Source organism: Dendrobates tinctorius, unplaced genomic scaffold (assembly GCF_039654945.1).
Source record: "Dendrobates tinctorius isolate UK_male_01 unplaced genomic scaffold, ASM3965494v1 ptg000011l, whole genome shotgun sequence".
In the NCBI taxonomy this organism is placed as follows: domain Eukaryota; kingdom Metazoa; phylum Chordata; class Amphibia; order Anura; family Dendrobatidae; genus Dendrobates; species Dendrobates tinctorius.
In genome coordinates, this window is record NW_027361679.1 from 99,499,299 (window position 1) to 99,523,443 (window position 24,145).

Consider the following 24,145-nt stretch of genomic DNA (forward strand, 5'->3'; position numbering starts at 1 on the left):
ACTTTCCAAGCGATTTGAAGCATCGCTTGGAATGTGATTGACAGATTGGTTACACTCGTCAAACATAGTGTTTGACTAGTGTGACCAACTTTTTACTACTGAGGCTGCCTATGCAGCATCAATAGTAAAAGATCTAATGTTAAAAATAATAAAAAAAAATGGTGTTATATTCACCTTTCGGCGTCCCGCGCAGCCTTCCCGGGCCTCAGCGATGCTCCCGTTCCCAGTAATGCCTTGCGAGTCCTTTGATGATGTCGCGGTCTCGCGATGCTGTAGCGTTCTCGCGAGGAATAGGGACCGCTACATTATCGCTAGACCGCGACGTCATCAAAGGTCTCGCAAGGCATTACTGGGAACGGAAGCATCGCTGAGGCCCGGGAAGGCTGCGCGGGACGCCGGAAGGTGAATATAACCCGTTTTTTTTATTCATTTTTTTTTTTTTTTTACAGGGATATGGTACCCAGGGCCTGGAGGACAGTCTCCTCTCCTCCACACCGTGGGTACCATCCGCACATGAGCCGCTCACTTTGTGCATGGTGGGCATAGTCACATGCGGGAAGTAAGCAGATCTCATGCATTCCTATGGGTGCGGAATCACGGCAATTCTTTTCGGAATTGCAGCGATTCCGCAAAAAGAATGAGCATGCTGCATTTTTTTTCTGCTATGCGATTCAGCCGCGGAAAAAATCGCAGCATTAGCACAGCATGTGCGGAATGCATGGATGCAGGAATCCGGCAATGGGGAACCATATGGGTCTGCTGTTTAAGTGAAGGAATATTCATTTGCTGCTCCCCGACCACTGCTCGGCGCTGACAGGTGGGCGGGGAAGCGGCTAATGAATATTCCTTCACTTTAAACATCGGGACCACGTGGTTTCCCCAGAGCTGGATTCCTGCAGCAGTGACATTTTCCTGCCTCCTGCGAGTGCGATCCCTCTCCTCCTCTGCCCTCTGACCAGATGTTACATTCGGACCATAAAACGCACCCCACACTTTCCTCCCAAATTTTGAGGAAAAGCGTGTCTTATGGTCCGAAAAATACGGTAAGTCATCTGCGCTTTATTTCACAGAAAAAGGAAAGTCCAGCTCAAGGAGTAAAATCCAGAATTTTCTTTCTTTATTTCATTAAAATACAAGCATGGCTGCTATAGTCATCATTGCGGTTTTTACCCTGACATGGGATAGCTGCACAGAGAGTGCCCAGGAGGTTCTGTACGCGTTTCGAGCGGTATACGCTCTTAGACTCAGAATCTAAAGTCTAAGAGCGTATACCGCTCGAAACGGTATACTGATTGGCCGGATAGCTTCATTTAAGATGTCTCTCCTGCCTAAGCTACTTTATTATTTTGAGACTCTCCCCATTAAGGGGAGTAACTTGAGCAACTTAGGTCTCTCCAAGCTGCTATAATGAAGTTCATATGGAACGAAAGACACCATAGCGGCGGCATTGGAAGAAAACACGCCTGCCAGACGACTTTACTGCTTTCAAACAAGCTACACTTGCCTTTAAATCAGCCCTCACCTCTGCTAAACAGACCTATTTTGTATCTTCATTATCCCACAACCCAAAACAACTGTTCAGCACATTTAACTCTCTCCTCCGCCCACCACTGCCACCTCCAACTCCCCTCATCTGCTGAGGACTTTGCCACCTACTTCAAAAACAAGATCGACCAAACAAGGCAAACCTTTACAGTTCCACCACCCCACATACCAGACCTCTGCCCTTCCCTAATAACCTCCCTCTCCAACATCACTGAAGGAGAGCTTACTCATCTCCTTTCCAAATCACACCTCACCACCTGTGCACTTGACCCTATCCCTTCCCACCTGCTCTCCAACCTCATTAACATGATCATTCCAGGCCTAACCCATCTTTTCAACCTATCCCTAACTTCTGGTAACTTCCCCTCTGCCTTCAAACATGCCACCATAACACCCATCCTCAAAAAAATCAAACCTTAACCCAACTTCTATGCCCCGCTATAGCCCCATATCACTGCTTCCGTTTGCTTCCAAACTCCTTGAACAGCATGTCCATGCTCAACTTTCCTCCCACCTGTCATCTAACTCCCTCCTTGACATCCTACAATCTGGCTTCCGCCCCCACCACTCCACTGAAACTGCCCTGACCAAAATTACTAATGACTTACAGCCAAAGCTAACAGACAGTTCTCCATCCTCCTTCTCGACCTGTCCTCTGCCTTTGACACAGTTGACCACTTCCTACTGCTACAGATCCTTTCTTCCCTTGGCATCAAAGACCTTGCCCTGTCCTGGATTTCCTAATACCTTTCTGACCGCACATTCAGCATTTCCCACTCCCACACTACCTCCTCATCCCGCCCCCTCTCTGTTGGAGTCCCCCAAGGCTCTGTCCTGGGGCCTAGGACAACTCATAAAGTCCCATGGCTTCCAGTACCACCTGTATGCAGATGACACTCAGATCTACCCAGATGTCACCTCTCTGCTGTCCAGAATCCCTGAGTGTCTATCAGCCATATCCTCCTTTTTCACCTCTCGCTTCCTAAAACTTAATGTAGACAAAACTGAACTCATTATCTTTCCTCCATCTCACGTATCTTCCCTACCCGATCTTTCTATTATGGTAAACTGCATCACGCTTTCTCCCGCACCTGAAATCCGCTGCCTCGGAGTAACTCTCTGCCCTGTCCTTCAAACCACACATCCAAACTCTTGCCACCTCCTGTCCCCTCCAACTCAAAAATATTTCCAGAATCCGTCCCTTCCTCAGCCCTCAATCTACTAAAACTCTTGTACATGCCCTCATCATCTCCCACCTTGACTACTGCAACACTCTCCTCAGTGGCCTCCCTGCTAACTCTCTTGCACAACTCCAGTCTGTCCTCAATTCTGCTGCCCGACTAATCCACCTCTCTCCTCGCTACTCCCCTGTCTCTCCCCTCTGCAAATCCCTCCATTGGCTCCCAATTCCCCAACAAATCCAGTTCAAGCTACTAACACTGACCTACAAAGCCATCCACAACCTTTCCCCTCCCTATATCTCTGAAATAATCTCCCAATATCTTCCCTTACGTAATCTTCGATCCTCCCAAGACCTCCTACTCTCCTCTACACTTATTCGTTCCTCACACAATCACCTCCAAGATTTCTCCCGAATATCCCCTATCCTCTGGAATTCCATGCCTCAACACGTCCCATTATCCACCACCCTCGGATGCTTCAAACGGAACCTGAAAACCTATCTTTTCAGGAAAGCTTACAGCCTGCAATAACTATTCTGTCGCCTCATCACCACCAGAGCTGCTGCACCCCCGACCTTCTGTCTCTTCCCACTATCCCGTAGAATGTAAGTCCGCAAGGACAGGGTCCTCTCCCCTCTGTACCAGTCTGTCATTGTAAATTTGTTTACTGTTAACGATATCTATAATTTTGTATGTAACCCCTTCCCATGTACAGCACCATGGAATTAATGGCGCTATATAAATAAATAATAATAATAGAATATACAAAATATGTGGACTGATATGGAAAAGATATGGTTGGCTCCTATCCACCTGAACTCCCTTTTTATGGTCGACTAAGGGTACTGTTACACGTAGCGATGCACCAGCGATCCCGACAACGATATCGATCGCTGGTGCATCGCTAAGTGGTCGCTAGTGAGCTGCCACACAGGCAGATCTCACCAGCGACATAGCAGTGGTCGGGGATCGCTACTTACCTGTCAGACGAGGCGATCCTGACGTCCTCCCGCCCGCGTCCACGCGTCGCTCGTCGGCGCCGCAGGAATCGGCCAACGAGAAATGGCCCAGGCCGTTCTCGCGCGATCAGCGATCATCGCGGGGGAGCGGTCAGAGGTAAGTGTCACATGTAGAGATATCACTAGCAATATCGCTGCTACGTCACAAAAACAGTGATGTTACAGCGATATTGCTAGCGATATCGCTACGTGTAACCGGCCCTTAAGTCTATTAAGATACCATTTACTTTGTTGGGCCCTCTACAGTTTGAGGGATCTTTGCCTCTATGTGCAAGGCTTTTGGCTTGGTCTCTCCCAATTCCCCAATGATATCTTTTATATACCAGCCTCTGATACCAAATAGTTTAGAACAGACAATGGTCCACTAGAGTTCTTTCAGTTCACGCAGATTAAGCACAGCCGGAATACATGTGGGGATTTCCTAACAAACAGGCATTCCTCACGTGTATTCAGGCTGTCCAGCAGTCGCAAATCATGCAGCTGAGGCGATGAAAACTAAATCTCTGAGCACGCCACAATACTCGGAGGACACCCGAGCAACGAGTATACTCGCTCATCAGTAGCTTTGATGCAACTAGTGGAAACGCCTTCCCAGAGATCATTCTAGTTGTACTCCATTTTTTCTGATCCTCTAAATTGTAAGCCAAATTGTGATTGTTTTGTCTTATTTCTGATTGTAAAATTTTATGAAAATTAGTTATTGAAAAAAAAGCTGTATCATTACATCTCGCATTGAGAAGCCCAAGCTATGATGTGTTCTTTTTCTGCTGTGTTGCTGCCTACCAGGGAGAAGTACATACCACCAGTGAAATTGGTCTATATCACCTACTGGGACTTAATTTTTTTTTTCTTAACTCGTTAGATACCAAATATTTTGATTACTAATTTCTCCACAATGGAGAAGAGAAATTTAAAAATGTTTTGGCTGCTGCGATCAAGTAAATGATTGGCAGAATGTCATCACTGACAGGGTCCTTTGGAGCAGGGGGGTAAGCTACTTGATTTATTATTGCCACCGCCATTGGCAAAGAATGGACCGGCCGCACTGTTCAACTTTACAGGGAAAATGCAGAAATAAGTGCCCCAGTCAGGCAAATCGTATAATACACCCTCTGATGGAACAAAAAACAACTTCATACTTCTCTCCTGGGCTCTTGCTGGCCTCTCTTGCTGCATTACCAGTGTACTATAATTGTAAAAATGAGCAAGACAGAAAAGTTGGGCCTGAATTTCTTGTTTTTGTTCTTATATTGCAATATTGAGATTATACACAATATCATTGACACGACATACATTGGATATGATCTTCAGTTTACAGCTCTCGGGGACACTTTCCAGTGATTGAAAGTGAGATTTTCCATACTGGTGACCCTGGAAGTTCATTGTCCTTAGTTACTTCCTGAAGATGTTGTTCAGCTTTATGCTGTGCTGCTGGACTGTATAAACAAGAATTAAGCTCAATTCTATCTCAGCCTTGGTAATTGTATTCCAGCCTGAGTGCCACAGTAGCCATATTTCAATTGTAGAAGACTATGGTACATATGTATGCAAATTTATAGCCTCGTTCCCAAAGGTGTGTACAGTTGTGGTCTGCATGATCTTTGCGCGTGCAGTAAAACTAGGTACACATTACATCTGTTCCTGACATATATTGTAATGGGCCCATAGGTCCCCATTAACCAGACACAGGGCAAAAATTATTGCGGTCTCCATACCATTTCCTCAGATGGTCTCATTATGACACCGATTGTATGTCCTCCATTGGGGTAGACTGCAATGATTTTTTTTTTTTATAGCTAGAATACTAGGTATTCTATATGGAGCATTTATTTATATTATATTATAATTACTTTTGTCAGTAGTAGATTAATCCCTCAGCCATTCTTATACATATTTACTCTTTTGATCCCTTGGAAACCTGCTCTAAGCTATGGTGGGGGTGTATTCTTCTTTTATATGTGTGTTGCTGCTGGCTTATGATTGGTTACCATCATAGAGGAGGGAAGAATGTACTTCCACAGGGAAAACTGTAACACCCACTTGCACTTAAACCTGAGAATTAGAAAAACGATACTACATTTCTAATTTGAGGTATTTGCTAATATTACTCCTACTACATATTAATATCTTTTTTAACTCATTAGGTGCCAAGTACCGTATATACTCGAGTATAAGCCGACCCAAGTATAATGTAAGCCAAGGCATCTAATTTTGCCACGGAAACCTGGGTAGGCTTATTGACTCGAGTATAAGCCAGGTATGCATTGTCCACTCATCCCTGTCCTGGTATGTGTGGCTCACCCTGTTGTATGCATGGCTCCCTGTCCTCCCCCTTGATACATGGCTCAGCATCCTCCCCCTTGTTACATGGCTCAGCATCCTCCCTGTCCTCCCCCTTGTTACATGGCTTAGTGTCTTCCCTGTCCTCCCCCTTGTTACATGGCTTAGCGTCTTCCCTGTCCTCCCCCTTGTTACATGTCTCAGCGTCCTCCCTGTCCACCCCTTGTTACATGTCTCAGCGTCCTCCCCCTTGTTACATGGCTCAGCGTCCTCCCTGTCCTCCCTCCGTCCTCCTCGTCATACTCACCCCCTCCTTGCGCAATCTCTGCACTTCCTAGCTGTGACTGTTTTGTCTCCGTTGTCGCGGCGAGGCAGCTTCTTCCTGTGTTCAGCGGTCACGTGGTACCGCTCATTAAAGTAATGATTGCTCCATGCCTATGGGAGTGGGGACGCGTGCATATTCATTAGTTTAATGAGCGGTACCACGTGACCGCTGAACACAGGAAGAAGCTGCCTCACCGGGATAGAAGAGATGCAGTGAGGGCGTGCATCGACCGCGCCAGGAGGGGGTGAGTATGATTTGACAGCCGCTGGCTCATGCCGCTCCCCCTCCTCGCTAGCCGAGGGGGGCGTTTTCAGCACACAAAAAAAAAAGAGTATATACGGTACTTTGCTAATTTATTGATTGCATCGCAGCAATGGATCTGCGGGGGCCTCTGGGAAAATGGCCCATGAGGGTGGCGCATGCTCAGATTGAGATCTTGGCACCGAGATCTTGTCCTGAGTGGCGGAGCCCCGCAGCACCAAAGAGCACCACCACCGCACCTGTCGCAAAATGCCAGCGGAACCCCGCCGAACCTGTCGCAATATACCGACGGAACTACCGGGATCCCCAGAGCACCACCACTACATTAGCCTGGGATGGGATTTACCGGAGGCCACCGCACCAGACTGGACCACCGAACAACCCCTGTGACCACTCCTCCACCTGTGCCGATAAATTCCCCCCCGGTGTGCTGAATTCAGACTGTAAGACGGACCCCCATTTTTTCCCCTATTTTCCTTCTGAAAATTTGGGGTGCGTCTTATGGCTCGGTGCGTCTTATAGTCCGAAAAAATCGGTATGTAATGTTAATAATGTATATCAGTTATTCCTTTCTTTCAATCTTTCCCACTAAAACTAATTGCTGATTGCAAGTTAATGGCCCCCATAAATAATTGTTAAATGTCGCCCCAAATCCACCTGTGTGTGGGGCCTACCGGCTCTTATCTCAACAGGCGGTAAATACAGGGATCCCTAGGCATGTTTATAGTGTAAAAATGCAGCCGCTGAACAACTCTTATTGTTCAGTTTATTAATGTAACCATTTCCACTATGTAAAAATGCAGAAGCCAGTTAGTAAACACCATATTAAAAATGCATAATAGAAGTACACAAGTAAAAAAAAAATGTGTACGTGTCCTCCCCAGTGAGAAAAGAGATTGCTGCTGCCACTGTCACTAAATCCAGGGTGGTAATGGTTTCATCTGATGCTTATCCTAGTTGTAAGAAACTGATTCATGTGGGGCATCACATAATGCCACATGGATGTTCTTGCTGTTTTGTTTTTCCAAGCTTATAATAATTAGACTTTAGCACTGATATAGCATTTTGAAATAGGGATGTTTTATTTTCTTTGGCTGCTATATAAAGGGTTTATAGAGCATTTCACCATTACATTCTGGGTAGAGTCGAGGTTACGTATAGGATTAGCGCCTCAATTTTTGGAATTCTTGACATGGTCAGATTGGTGAATGTATTTGCATAATTACTAAGTTTGTCCTTAAAGGGAATCTGTCACAAGGTGTTTTCTATTTTATCTGAGAACATCATAATGTAGTGCCAGAGACCCTTATTCCAGTGATGTCACTTGACTGCTTACTGCAGTTTCAATAAAATCACTTATCTGCTGCAGATTTGGCAGTTCTCTGAATGCTGAGCTCTATATAACCCCACCCACACAACTGATGGCTTACTGTGTATCCTGGCCAAAATCTGCCAATCGGGAGGACTACTTTGCACGAGGCAACTAGTCTTCTAGTGATAATCTCCTGCTTATTAAACACTACAGCAAACAACCAAGTGATACATCATTGGAATCTGAGTATCTGCCCCTTCCCCACATCATAATGCTTTCAGATTAGGAAGCAAAACCATGCTGACATATTACCTTTAAAGGGATGTCCCCAAATCCTATCATTCTACAGATAAGCGGTTAATCTTCAGGTTAATGGTTTCCAAAGCTGCCTGGCTACAAGAAGGAAATGATCTTCATTCCTCCGACCGTCAGTCATAGTGGTTGTGTCGGTGTGGCTTCAGTCACCACTCAGAATACGCTAAGCGGTGGCTATAAGCATGCCCTAGTAGTACACTGCAAAACCAGCTGTCATTCAGTGTCTGTATACTGAGCAGTGACTGCTGCCACGCCAGAACGTCTCGATGACTAAAAGCCGGAGGCTACTGGGAGAGAGAGTTAATTTCTTTCCAGTAGCCAGCTTTCAGTGCGGTGATTGCACAGTTTTAGAACTCCCATTGCCTGCAGATTACCCCATATCTGCAGTTAGCGCTTGAGAACATTACTGGTTCCCTTTAAATGTAATCATCTAGAATTTCCCAACAGTTCGGCAACATTGTATTGCGTACTGTGGTGTGATGAGATGACATGATCTGAGCTGTGTCCTCTATCTAGAATTACACAACCATTTCCAAGTCATTATATCGTTTCCTTCACCCATTGTTTATCCAGTAACTCCTCTTATGCATTTAACTAGTTGTATAATGTCTTTGTAATGATAACTGCGCTGTCAGATGTGGAGTTTAGTGAAAAGGGAAATTGGTAATTATAATACACAATACAGTGATTAATGAAAGGATCAAGACCCGTGTGGTAACCAGATGTGCCATTACTATAACCTGTGGTGTATTCTTTTTTAAAAGTGAAGAAGCACTTTTAAGTCCTTTTCCAAAGTTTGCTAGGTGTTGCTGATGCATCACAATACAGGTGAAAGGGTCACATTGTCACCCGAGGGTATTGTGACCTTGGACTTCTTGTGACTTGTTTGTTTCAGTCCCCTCAGGGTTACAATGCAACCCCATTCACGTGTATTGCACTGATATGTAGCCCAAGCCTAAAGACAATTAGTTCTAGATTGCAGGATAAATGGCCACCAAGTGACTATTGTCAGCTCATGCCACCAAAGCTGTATGGAATAGCACAGTAGAATGGGGTTTTTCCTACAGCATAAAACTGGTAAAAGCAGTGTTTACCAGCCCAATTCAGGCCAAAATAATAGGTTTACTATGTACTTATTATATAGTGGGTTCAGACAAAAATTGGAGCTAATTACATTTTCAAATTGCATCTTTTCTTGTTTGTCCGAGGACAGGACACATGGGTGTGGAGTTGGAGTCAGAGTAAAATGGACCAACTCCGACTCCTAAAATATATGCAGTATGACAAATTGGGTTCAGTAGTTCAATGCAGGATGTGCTGTTGTAAATGTTTTCATCATAATTTGGGAAAGTTATTAAATGCCTGTTCTGTTCCTGATCTAAGGATCTCGGCTTTTAGTTGAGATGAATCTGTGCTACACTTTATTTACATGCTCAGTAGTGACCAGTGCTGTGGAGTCATAGATGAGATGAATCTGTGCTGCACTTTATGTACATGCTCAGTAGTGACTAATGCTGTGGAGTCGGAGGTGAGATGAATCTGTGCTGCACTTTATGTACATGCTCAGTAGTGACTAGTGCTGTGGAGATGTAGTTGAGATGAATCTGTGTTGCACTTTATGTACATGCTCAGTAGTGACCAGTGCTGTGATGTCAGAGGTGAGATGAATCTGTGCTGCACTTTATGTACATGCTCAGTAGTGACCAGTGCTGTGGGGTCGTAGATGAGATGAATCTGTGCTGCACTTTATGTACATGCTCAGTAGTGACCAGTGCTGTGGAGTTGTAGATGAGATGAATCTGTGCTGCACTTTATGTACATGCTCAGTAGTGACCAGTGCTGTGGAGTCGTAGATGAGATGAATCTGTGCTGCACTTTATGTACATGCTCAGTAGTGACCAGTGCTGTGGAGATGTAGTTGAGATGAATCTGTGTTGCACTTTATGTACATGCTCAGTAGTGACCAGTGCTGTGATGTCATAGATGAGATGAATCTGTGCTGCACTTTATGTACATGCTCAGTAGTGACCAGTGCTGTGGAGTCGTAGATGAGATGAATCTGTGCTGCACTTTATGTACATGCTCAGTAGTGACCAGTGCTGTGGAGATGTAGTTGAGATGAATCTGTGTTGCACTTTATTTACATGCTCAGTAGTGACCAGTGCTGTGATGTCATAGATGAGATGAATCTGTGCTGCACTTTATCTACATGCTCAGTAGTGACCAGTGCTTTGGGGTCTTAGATTAGATGAATCTGTGCTGCACTTTATGTACATGCTCTGTAGTGACCAGTGCTGTGGAGTCATAGATGAGATGAATCTGTGCTGCACTTTATGTACATGCTCAGTAGTGACCAGTGCTGTGGAGATGTAGATGAGATGAATCTGTGCTGCACTTTATTTATGTACATGCTCAGTAGTGACCAGTGCTGTGGAGTCATAGATGAGATGAATCTGTGCTGCACTTTATGCACATGCTCTGTAGTGACCAGGGCTGTGGAGTCGTAGATGAGATGACTCTGTGCTGCACTTTATGTACATGCTCAGTAGTGACCAGGGCTGTGGAGTCGGAGGTGAGATGAATCTGTGCTGCACTTTATGAAGATGCTCAGCAGTGACCAGTGCTGTGGAGTCGTAGTGGAGATGACTCTGTGCTGCACTTTATGTACATGCTCAGTAGTGACCAGTGCTGTGGGGTCGGAGATGAGATGAATCTGTGCTGCACTTTATGTACATGCTCAGTAGTGACCAGTGCTGTGGAGTCATAGATGAGATGAATCTGTGCTGCACTTTATGCACATGCTCAGTAGTGACCAGTGCTGTGGGGCCGGAGGGGAGATGAATCTGTGCTGCACTTTATGTGCATGCTCAGTAGTGACCAGTGCTGTGGGGTTGTAGATGAGATGAATCTGTGCTGCACTTTATGTACATGCTCAGTAGTGACCAGTGCTGTGGAGTCATAGATAAGATGAATCTGTGCTGCACTTTATGCACATGCTCAGTAGTGACCAGTGCTGTGGGGCCGGAGGGGAGATGAATCTGTGCTGCACTTTATGTGCATGCTCAGTAGTGACCAGTGCTGTGGGGTTGTAGATGAGATGAATCTGTGCTGCACTTTATGTACATGCTCAGTAGTGACCAGTGCTGTGGGGATGTAGATGAGATGAATCTGTGCTGCACTTTAGGTACATGCTTAGTAGTGACCAGTGCTGTGGGGATGTAGATGAGATGAATCTGTGCTGCACTTTAGGTACATGCTTAGTAGTGACCAGTGCTGTGGAGTTGTAGATGAGATGAATCTGTGCTGCACTTTATTTATGTACATGCTCAGTAGTGACCAGTGCTGTGGAGATGTAGATGAGATGAATCTGTGCTGCACTTTATTTATGTACATGCTCAGTAGTGACCAGTGCTGTGGAGTCGTAGATGAGATGAATCTGTGCTGCACTTTAGGTACATGCTCAGTAGTGACCAGTGCTGTGGAGTTGTAGATGAGATGAATCTGTGCTGCACTTTAGGTACATGCTTAGTAGTGACCAGTGCTGTAGGGTTGAAGGCTCTAGTTTAGCTAACGGACTCCAAAACCCGACAGGACATACAGTACACTGTTATGCTCTAGTCTGTAATTCGGACTAAACTAGTGGATGCTGTGATTCTTGGGTAGAAAATCATTGGTGTTTATTTTTGGACCATTGAGCACAGACATCGCACTGATCGAAAGACACTCATGACATATAAGATATCTGGCAGATCCCTCGCTCCACACACTCTGCAACTTTTTTTTAAAAAGATTCCTTTAATTGAAACGTCCATTGTCACCAGAAACTTTCCTTTCCATTTGGATGTTCTGCCTGTACCTTCTGCATCACAACTCTAGTGTACAGTGAATTCTTCTTTAAATAATACAGTACTTTGCGGGTTTCACTCCCTTTTCACTAGTACCTTTTGCACTCGGTTTGGTTTTACTGACCAAAATAAATGACCGTCTGAACCTGTTACAGAATGTGTAAGAGTTGCGTTCTGTACTGGGGTCTGCAACTAAAAAACATCCCAAATGTACGTTGTGGTGTGTAAAAATCCCATTGAGATGTAGTCAATGAATTTTTGGCACAGTCTGTACCTATGCTATCACAGAAGAGCTAAAATCATTTAGTTGATATAGTCCCTCCATTGTATTGTACATCTCTGATAAATGTTGTGCCGTTTTATAAGGCATGTGTATGCTCATGTACAGCCCTTCAGTTTTGGTTCATGTTCCATCAGCATTTGTATGTGCCAGTACCAGCAGTTGTATTGACACACACTAAAGCCAGAACAGTTGTGATTATGGTTTTTCTCACTGTTTGAAACACTTCATTTTTACTAATTCAAAATACAAATACTGTAAATAAAAGTATAACTTGTGTGTATGAAGGCTTAACACTCCCCTTTAAATTCTTAAAGGGGACCTGACAGCTTATGCATGCTTTCTGATCTGCAGGCAGCATGTATCAAACCATGGCTGCTTCTGCTTAATGCACCATGACTGCTGAACACCCCACTGTGCCATCTTGTTACTTCTGTGAGGTGCAGCAACAGATGGTGCTACTAGGAAGACCGGAACTTGCATACAGTATAAGCGATCTGGTGACCACAAAAGTCCCCTGAAGGGACTAGAAAATAGCGTTGAATTAAATATAAAGTTGAATCCCTTCCTTATCCCTCATTGAAAATAAAGAAATAAATATATTTCATATTTCCCCATCTGTAAAAGCCTGGTCTATCAAAATCTAAAATGAGCCTGCACAGTGAGCGGTAGAAAGTAGTAGTATTTTAAAAACCTGTTAAAGAATTTATGGTATTGCCAAAATAATAATCATCTGTAAAATGAAATTAGCATAATAGAAATTGATGTTGGAGCTTCTAAAGTGGAGTGGTGCCAGTAGGCCAGGTAATTGGTCTTCTTGTATTACTTTCTTGTGGCAATTTTGTTTTTCCATTTCCTAAAAGCAAACCCTGTTCAAATTCTTTTTAACCTGTTTTAAAGCTTAAAGGGAATCTGTCACCAGGTTTTTTGCTAGTAATGTAGGGGCAGAGACCCCGATTCCAACAATATATCACTTACTCGTCTGCATGGTATTATTTTAATACAATCATTATTTTATCTTCTGCTACTCTATCAGTTTTCTGAATGCTGAGCTCTGCATAACCGCACCCACACCACTGATTGGGAGCTTTCTGCCTACACACAGTGACTTTTTGGCTCTCTGCAGATAACTCCTCTGCATCCTTACTATTTGATGTCCAAAACGCTAATATTTTGTCTTTTGCCTGGTAGTATTATGTGCTGATGGCATTTGTTTTATTATAGACTCTAACATGAGAAGCTGCACCAGGCCAGATGCCCAAGATATGTCATCAGCCATAGCAAAACATTAAAATGTTATTATAAGGAAACTGCACTAAACAAAAAGATACCCCATAATAATCTATATAAATATATATATATATATATAGCTGAGTATGTGTGTGTGTATGTATCAAGCCACACCCACTTCACATAGCCACACTCACTCCACATTCAAAGCCCCGTCCACATGGCTCACGTTATTGGCGCATATGAGCGGAGACATTCACCTCGAAAGCCACCCTGCAAAACTCACCGGCTGCGACGTCCCAGCTGCTGCGCGCTGCCTTCCGAGTATCAGTGCGCAGTAGACACAGGCCACATCTAGCTCCATCGTGTCTAGAATGGAGTTGCTCCTGTGAGGCATGATGTCAAGGGAAAGGGAGGAGCCTCATGGATTACACCGCTGTGCTCATAACAGGAAGTTGCTGTGAATGTGTGAGGGGAAAATGGGAGGAGTGAAGGGAAATGAGAGGAGTGAGGGGGGGAATATAATTTGATACAACTAACCACACTAAAGGGCCTGTGGATATTGCTAGCAATATCGCTATAACTAGTGACGTTATAGCGATATTCCTAGCGATATCGCTGTGTCTGATACTTACCTACGACCGGCTCCCCCGCTGGTTATCGCTGATCGCGCAAGAACGTCCTGGACCGTTTCTCATCGTCAGCTTCCTGCGGCGCTTCCTGTGGAGAGACGAGCGTGGAGCCGGGCGGGAGGACGCAGTATCGCCTGGTGTGACAGGTAAGTAGCGACCCCCGACCCCTGTGATGTCGCTGGTGAGATCTGCCTGTGTGGCAGCTCACTAGCGACCACTTAGCGATGTACCAGCGATCCTGACCGCGTCATATCACTGGTCGGGATCACTGGTGCATCGCTAACTGTGTCAGTTACTATGCTTGGGCAACTCTGGGCTCTTCAGTTAGTAATCTTTATATAGCACCAGCATATTCCTCAGTGATTTACACTTTAGACCAAACATGGTGGGATCAGTTAATGATCTAATGTTTGTGAAGGGCACCTGACTTTTCCTTGTGACGGGGATGGGCCAGGCATGTGGGATTTTTTTTTTCTTTTAAGCTGCAGAGACAATCTTCTAAATACCATATTCTAAAATCACCTACCGTATATATTAAAACTATGGGGAGGAAAGAATTTTCTAAATGTGTTCTGATATGATTGAATTCATGTGCTTTGCTCTTAAGGCGCATTTATACTGGTGAATTATCGTGAATGACACTTCTTAGGAATGCTTAGTAATCAGTCCGGATAAGCAGGCTGCCAATCACCCGGGAATGAGCAGGAAGCCACAATTTTATCACTTATTTTTTATTAGCTTTTATTAACTTAACTTAATTTTGCAGCAAGCTAAAAAAAATATATTTTTCTCGCCAGCATTTCATCCCGTGTAAACAGGACGTGTGCTGCCGAGAATGACAAACCTCTGCGCACAGAACGATCTATTACTTAGAAAGCGACCACCTGTAGGCTTGTAAGTGGCCGCTCGGTGGTCTTGTACCACCTTTGTGTAGTGTACATGCACTTTTAGTAGTGTTTTTTTTGCGTTCTGAACCCTACACAAACAAATTAGCCGATAACATTGTGTCAGCACGCTCCTTTCCACCCATACTTCCTTTTTCACACAGGAAATGATTGAAGGGCAGGAAGCCACTCACTTGTATTTCTGGAATAAATTCAGGAATTGTCACTTAAAGGGGAAACGCAAATGAATTACACTGGCAGCATATTCAAGAGGTGTCACGTGTTTGAGTCTTTATAATCTTTTCATTCCAATTTTCTGTTTCTTATATATTTAAGATCCACAGACTTAAGGATAAAAGTAGAATATGAGCAGCTCTGGGTGTTTAGCAGGATTTCCTGCATGTTGTCTTGTAGAAATCCTACAGAGAACACAAGTTCATTTTTTTTTTTTTTTAGTTAGTCACCAGTTGTATGGATGAGGCTAAAATATAAGGAGCAGTTAAAAAAAAAACAAACAAAAAAACTTTTTTGACTTGTCCTAGTGATACGTCAGAAGTAGTGATGAGCGCTCGTGCTGGGATAAGGTCTTATCTGAGCATACTCAGTGCTAACTGAGTGACTTTGGCATGCTCAACTAATATTTTCTAGTCCTCGCGGCTGTTCGACAGCCACAACACATGCTGGGACTGTCTAACAAACAGGCACTCCGTACATGTGTTGCGGCTGTCTAACAAACAGGCACTCCGTACGTGTGTTACGGCTGTCTAACAAACAGGCAATCCCTACATGTGTTGCGGCTGTCTAACAAACAAGCACTCCGTACATGTGTTGCGGCTGTCTAACAAACAGGCACTCCGTACGTGTGTTGCGGCTGTCTAACAAACAGGCAATCCCTACATGTGTTGCGGCTGTCTAACAAACAGGCACTCCGTACATGTGTTGCGGCTGTTGAACAGTTGCGAGACATGCAGCCACGTGAGGACTAGAACATATTTTTTGGGCACTCCGAAGACACTCGGTTAGCACCCGACCATGCTCCGATAATGCGTTATCCCAGCAAGTTCACTCGTCACTGGTCAGAAGTATAAATTGTGGGGTCCGGGGGCTGCTGGATCAGTTTTTTGGTTGTTTTTTTCCCAAATTGAAGTCTATGAAAACGGATCTGTTAAATGGTCATCCGTTCTTGTTTATTTTTTCTATTTGTAACGGATCTGTTGTTGCTTACTGGAACACACTCTTGGCCTCTATCTGGTGAATGGAGAACTATTGCTACGTTGCAGTAAACCTCCTGACGTATACTGTAGGCCAAGTGCACAGGTGCAGTGTCAGATCAATTGGATTCTGATTCAATCTAGGCATAAATTGGCTTTTACAGGCATTTCAGCTCCCTTGTTTATGGCATAAGGCCTAATTTAGGGATCTAGGTCTGTTTGTTTTGTGGTTTTTTTTTGTTTTTTTTTACACAAAGTTTTTCACCTTTTCTCTGCAGCATCACGATTTTCAGTCATTTGGGGCCATGTGTCTGTTTATACCAGCAATGTAGCGTAATTTTTTATTTTTTTTGTTTCTCCTACCCTTTTAGTGAAGAACAAACAGGACTAGGATGCAACATAAATGGTTTCCATGTGCAGTCAGCTTTGATCATTGACATGAATGGGCATTTTTAATGTGTCAATAAGATTTAAATCAGACATGTTTGCTTTTTCATTTGTGGACCATTGATCTGCAGCAAAGAAATAAAACGTATGGCAAACATGGTCGGAATGAGGCCTGAGCTGTAATTGCAGATTTCACTGGCCGCTAACCTTAACCTGAAGATTCCTCTTCTGTCCAGATCACTTTTCAGCAGTCTGTCATTGTCCTTACAATCAGTAAGATCACACAATTAACAATAGGTGATGGTCACCGCTCATCCCTCCCAGTACAGTGAACTTTGCCCACATCCCAGTAAGCCTAGAAAACTCTGAAGTGTCAGATCCTGACTGCTGCTGGCTATGGGCAACGTGGCTGCAGGAAAACACAGATGTAAGTGCTAATAAGAGAGGATTAAGCAAGATGGAGAAAAAGAAGAATCGACACCTTTGTAATATGGTGCTGGAGAAAGATTCTCTCAATACCATGGATGGCAAGAAGAACAAACAAATCAAGCCAGACATGTCACTCGAAATAAGGTTCACCAAACTACGACTTGCCTACTTGGACACTTTCATAGGAAGGGATCAATCACTTAAGAAGGACATCATGGTCAAGGAATAGAAGGAACAAGGGCGAAGGGGAAGACCAGCAACCTGATAGCCTGAAAGCCCCGTCACACATAACAACTCACCAGCGATCCCGACAACGATATCAACGTGTCAGGATCGCTGGTAAGTCGCTATGTGATCGCTGGTGAGCTGTCAAACAGACAGCTTCACCAGCGATCAGCACAGCGACGCCGAGCGCACGGTGTCGCTGTGTTCGTTAGTTACAAGCGCGCTGATGCAGGGAGCTGCATGTCCCTTGGATACCCGATGTGTACGTTAGTTACAGTACCAGCTGATCGCTGGTCTCCCGCCTGTCACACGCAGCGATGCGTGCTGGCCAGCGGGTGACGAGCGACCAAAGAAAAGTCCTGGGCTTTCCTACAGCAATCAGCGATACCGGCAGGGGGGCCGGTCGCTGATCGATGTCACACACAGTGATCTCGCTGGTGAGATCGCTATTGTGTCACAAAACTTGTGACTCAGCAGCGATCTCACTAACGAGATCGCTATGTGTGACGGGGCCCTGATAATAGCACGATAACGGCAAAGAAGACCCTGGTGGACCTATCTAGGCTTGTACAAGGTCTATCTTCCTACAAGAGCGTTCATCCATCAAATCACCGTGGCCTGAGATCGAGCTGATGGCTGTTAAATAAAATAAGAAAAATGGTGTCCCCTGTAATCCTGTACATTAAAAAATCTACAGTCAGAAAATAGATTGGAAAAAGCATATCACAGTATCTTTCAAACTGTAAGATGCCCCCCCTACCCCCCAAGTTTGGGAGGAAAATGGGAGGCAGAAAGTCGGCAGCAGTCTACAGTAGGATGGCGTAAATGAGCCGAGAACTCAATCTGCGATTGCGCAGCCACCAGTGCCACTTTGCTGGAAACCGATGGAGGTTAATCTGAGCCAGCCATTTTGCTGGAGACCGCATTGACTTGAATGTACGCTAGCGCAAAATTTAAAAAATTATTTGTACGAGTCTCCTTTTTTTAAATTCCACTGCAGGGCCACCTGTCAACATGGCCCGGTGGCTGTGTAGCATTAGTTGTATAGAAATATGGACACACCGTGCATAACTATAGTAATGATCCACGGCCTGTCAGAAGAGAGAGTGCCGTATAACATGAACAGGATTCTAAATACTAAACCTGATTTCAATAAAGAGCAAAAATGCACCCATAGTAGAATGTACCTGTATGAATGCCAAGTCCCTCCTGTGAGCGATGGGAGTCAGTGAGAGCCACTAAATTCTCTTATTTGCTTTCCCTGGGGTTCATTTCCACTGTTCGGCGGACAAAGCCCAACCCACTCATCAGTGTAATTGGCTGGCAGGCAAGTGGACGTTAACGTCATTTAAACATATGTTTACTCATATGTGAACCCATATTTAATAGGATTCCATTGTTATGGCGCGCTCACCAGGAGGCGGGGCTTCGGTCCCGACGTCACTCCCTCCGGTTCGGCGGTCCCTCGGGGGCTCCCGCCGGGTGCGCACGCGCAGCTTTCGTCCCCGGAGCTCCTCCTCCATGTCAAGTTTGCACTTGCGCGCTCCTGTCAGTGCTGTCTCCGGGTCGGTCCTCTCTATGGTAATGGAGGACTTGACCTGGAAACTGTAGTGGTCATGTGCTTTCTGGCTAGGATCTGACCCGGAGCCTGTCATGGTCATGTGCTATATCAGGCTACCTTCCCCTATGGGAGGTGCCTGATTATTGTTGTGCTTCCTGGCTGTTCACTGTACTCAGGTCCTCTGTTCCGCCTTGTGTTCTTGGTGCTCCCAGGGAACCCTTTCTGAACTTCCATTCCGCTCTGTCTTTGCTCAGTCGTGCCCTCTGGCATCCACTCGGATCTTATGCTCTGTCTCTTGCTCCGCTGTGCCTCTGGGCACTCTCTCTGTCCCTATACTCTAATACTCCTCCTGGCACGACTGCTGCTCCATTCTGTACTCTGTCGTGCTCCTTGCATGCGTCTTGCTTGGTTTACCTCCGGACGTATTACTCGCCACATGCCATACGTGCTCACGTGTACCTGTCTCGCACTATCCTGTAGTTAGCGCACTTCCGTGTACACACCTGGTGTTCCTAGTATCCAGTACCGTCCCTCAGTCATACCCACCCGTGTCTCCTGTGAGCCGTCCCTCTCGGTACCGGCTACTGTGGTACTCGAACCCCTGGGCCTGCTCCTAACGGTCCCTGTATAGGGGTCGGTTCCACCTGGCAGTTCGCCCGGGGCCCCTCGGTGCCACAGTCCAGAGGGTCCACTCCTGGAGTTTCCGGCTCCAGACCATCCACTCTAACATCCATTTAGGATCCAAAAGAGCCAGCTCTTTTTGGTAAGCATAGCCAAGTGAGTCAGATCACCAAAAAGAGACACTGTCCATCACTAGGAGGAGCAGACCAGCTGGGTCAGGAATTGAAGAGGACGTGGCGCTGGGCTGTCAGGGACATTGCAGTGATGTAGAATTGTAGTTCTAATGATGACTCATGCGGGGAAAAGAGCCCCCCCTGTTTCTACGTAGAGCTTAGAAGGATTCGGCTAGTCTGTTATGTCAGAGACCTAATGGAAAATAGAAAATAGAAGAATTAGCTGGGTAGAAAGGCAAAATGAGCAATTGTAAGTACACAGTGCCTTATAATATGATGACTGCAGTATACTAAGTAGATAAACTTTGATGGGAGGAATACTTCTTTAAAAAGGGCAGCCCCAGATTGGTAATGGGTACACGTTAACCTTTTATCTTTCAGAAGCTATTTCTTGTATTCCTAGTTAACAGCCACAGTTGTCGTTTTTGTTTTCCAGTGGGCCCTCTAAGGATCGAGTTTTCAGTATCGGTGGATCTGGAGCAAGTGAGGAAGACCAACCCAAATGTAATGGAAGGTGGTCGGTACAAGCCAAAGGACTGCAAGGCACTACAGAAAGTGGCCATTATTATACCATTTCGGAAACGTGAGGAACATCTCAAGTACTGGCTACATTACCTGCACCCCATTTTGCAGCGCCAACAGCTTGACTATGGTGTCTTTGTCATAAATCAGGTTAGTCTTTTTATGTTATGATTCTTCATTGCATCAGACAGGCGGTTAAGAGAAGTCATTTTAATTTTCATATTGAAACCTGACTGAAACCACTGTTCAGATACCTAGAAACGCTGCACAAGCTGCAGTTTCCTGACTGCCCTGCTTCCTTTTTTTTTTTTTTTTTGCATTATTCTCTATTAAAGTGTGCTAAGTGATGGTGCAAGGATAAACTTGCACTTATGATTTTTATTCCCCACTTAAAGCGAGGGGGTAATATAACGTGGCAGTAAACCTCTGTTTAATAAGTCCTCCCATGATGGTGCGGTTGGAAAACATTACTGTAGACAGTTGATACACTAGAATGAAGGGTGAACTGAAGGGTTAATTAGCGGAGAATGCCTTTTTTGCAGATTGCTCAGGCAAAAAAGAAAAAAAAAATGAGCAAAAAATATCCATTCAAGGTCGGACATTCTGGAATAGCAGCTTGAAAGCCAGTTATAAGGGAAGCAAAAGACTGAGTAAAGCCAATAATATCTGGCATCGGTACGAAAGAAAACAAAGGCAAAGTGTATGCAAATTAGTTGCCATGTTTGGCCAATATATCTTGCCCCCCCAACATAGTAAAGTACACAAACATGTGACGTAATGGGGCAGACATCTTGGTCGGAGTGTCTATTTGGATGACTACTTTGACAAGTTATTACGTGATTTGGTTTGCTTTTTTTATATTGCTTTGTATCTTCAAAAGCAAGGATTTGTGGTAGAACCGCCTGTTGGATAGGAACTAGAGGTCTGTTTACAGGCTGCCAGCTATGATCTGGCACGTGACCACTGCAGCTAATCGGTGACCCCAGTGTGGCAATGGTCTAAGACCTTTTAATTGTAAGATACTAACATAAAAAGGCGTTATGTCATTCTTGATGTTTCCTGCTAAAATACAGGACTATAAGTAAACCTATTCTGTAAAAATGGTAGTTCTGGTTCCTTTTCGACCACACTGATACTTTTATTTTTACAGTTATATGGACAAGTACCATTGTGTTTACTGGCATTGTCCTTTTTGTCCAGATTGTTTTCCCCCATGTAACATCCTGACCCCACATTCCCACCAGGAGAGTGTCAGTCAATCCAGACCCACAGTTGTGTTAGTTTTTTTTATTACACAATGTCTATCTTTATTTTTATTGTACATTGGGGTTTGAAAAAAAAAAAATAAAAAAAACCTGGTGGTCTGGATTGTCTTTTTTATATATTACACTGACCCACTGATGAAGTGTTCTGAGCTGGGGCAGACCAGAAGCATGGCAAGCCCCGCTCGTCCAGTTCAGGACAGGTGGCTTAGCATGACATTCACTACGCCAGAGATTCTTACTCCAGTCCCCGGCTGGAGTAGTGTTTGGAAGGGGTGCACTTGGAGGCGAATGTCACGTGGCAGTCTGTTGATTAAGAAGTGTGCACCTATTAATGAACCAGGACAGTCTGGCTCCAGCACGCCTCCTCATCAAGGCTGGAGTGAACATCGTCGGTCTTGATGAATCATGGCCACTGTGTGTATATAATATATAAAGCATTGAGACGGAAATGCTGACATTTGCTTATACAATGTCTGATGTGATCCACCCAAGGAAGGGGAAAACAGTGTTTTAATCCAACAAGACCAGCCTGTTTTTTTTTTTTGTTTGTTTTTCTCCGAAGAGGGACAACACCTTTCATAAAGATGGACATCTGCAATTATTGACTTTATTGTGGCTCTTCATCCTAGTGTTTGCCTGTCTCTACTTGATGTTGCTGACTCCTAACACATGGAGCCTGCTCCTTCAGATAATGAAATTCTTCAATATCTAAGATTTGGCTACTTTATAACCCCCCCAGTGTGCCATCGGTGGTCCAGCGGCTATACCCTGCGGGAAAGTTGCTGGTGCTTGGATGAAGCAACTTCTCACCTATCCATTGTGAGTTGCTCTTGGATAGGTGTAACATCTCATTGGCCTGGAACATTGCATTTATTCCTGTCTGCTCAAGATGACTTGGAACATGTGCTGGAACAAGTAAATTATGTGGAACTAATACATCCTCTTTGTATAATGTATTGTTTATCTCAATACTTGCTAGATAAGCTAGTGTAGGATAAGATAAAAAATCCTCATGTCTGAGCCTTGGGTCAGATGCCGGCGAGTTTATTTTCGATCCAAGTGCGATCCGACAAAACATCAGATAGCACCCAGACCAATATTATTCTATCGGGCCGTGCACATGTTCAATTATTTTTATATTCGAATCGTACTCGGCCATGCAAGTCAATGAGTGGGTTGAAAGTATAGGACTGCACTCGGATGACATCTGAGTGCAGTCCAATTTCCACACACCTGCACAAAGGAGAACAAGGAGAAATTTATTTGCCATCTTCTCCTCTTCTGAGCGTATCTGCACACACTATGATCAGAGTGTGATTTACATAATCTGCCCGATCTCTCTCGGATGAGAGAATATACAGTCATCTGCACCTGCCATTATGGTGTAGAAGTACAGCCTGGGAGCTAAACGTACTCTCCACTCTTCTCCACAGAGAAGTTTTAGTACAGTAGATCGTTCGTAAGTTCCGTATTAATACAGAAGATATTAATGCGGAAAGTCTTTGAAGTATTCCCTGTGGGGGCTTGTTTTTTTTGTTTATTTAGTCTTCCAATGCCATTGCTGGCACACAAAAGAAAAAATTCTGACATGCTCCATTAAAAATTTGCAATATACGATTACTAGTTAAAAATCATCCACAATTTTATAATTCACACAACTGTATCTTCGGTTCAAGTTCTGGACGTGAATCACCATATGCAGTATTAGAAAGACCTGACTACATCATCATAAAAGAGCAAGCAATGTAAGTATCGCAATAAGTAATTGTAGACGAAATGGAAGTAGGGCTGATAATTCTTAGTAACATAGTGAAACATAGAATAGAGTATAGATCAATACCTATATATAAAGGGACATGTGTTGATATTACTGATAATGGAGGTGACTGCCCCACCCCGACGCGCATTTCACCACTAATGTCTTCTTCTGCTAGAAGCATTTTGTCATTCATTGAGATATAGACAGATGGATAGATATATATTTTATTATACTTGTCCTCTGTTTTGAAGTATGATGTTACACATTAACAGAAGATCTCTTGCCTATTACCTGTAGCCATGTTTTACCTTGTGACAAAGATATAGCCTTGTGTACAGGTGCCTCAAGATGATTCCTGGAGTTACCTCTAATATTTGTATGTTTCTGCTCCTAGAAGCACAACATGATGACTGTGCAAAATGCCGCTGTGGGTGTCTACATGCATACTAATGAGGGGAATGTTAACTTTTAGAGGACATTGCACAAGACTTATATTACGATGATGAAATGTTCTTTGTAAATTGACCTACAGGGATTTGTGTCTAGATAGCTATCCCCGCAAAACAGAGGAAACGTCTCCTCTTGACAAGAATAGCTGGTAGTCTTTGATCATTTTAAAGCATCCATATTTCCACTGTGTTGAATAACCTAGCCATGATTAATTGATAATGTACCTTTGTCAGTCTCTCTGCCCACTCCTGTTTTTATAGGTGAAATATATAGCAGCAGCCAATAAATAAAAATAGTGTAACAACTAGTTGGAGTGACGCTAAGGCCACCCTTTCATCTTGGGCTATATTCACAAGTCCAGTAATCATCCATTAATTAGCCATCTTTATTTACCTGGGTGCGTGACACATCACACAGCCAAATGGCTGCTTCA

At 44.3% G+C, this 24,145-nt stretch overlaps 1 protein-coding gene across 1 annotated transcript in view; it reads left to right on the forward strand.

Annotated features, from left to right (window-relative positions):
* The window catches only part of B4GALT1 (beta-1,4-galactosyltransferase 1), a 69,996-nt gene that overhangs the window by 21,095 nt on the left and 24,756 nt on the right, over window positions 1–24,145 (forward strand). Inside the window, exon 2 of the mRNA XM_073545246.1 lies at window positions 20,153–20,388. Within this exon, the coding sequence (XP_073401347.1) occupies window positions 20,153–20,388 (236 nt within the window). The remainder of the gene's footprint in view (window positions 1–20,152; window positions 20,389–24,145) is intronic.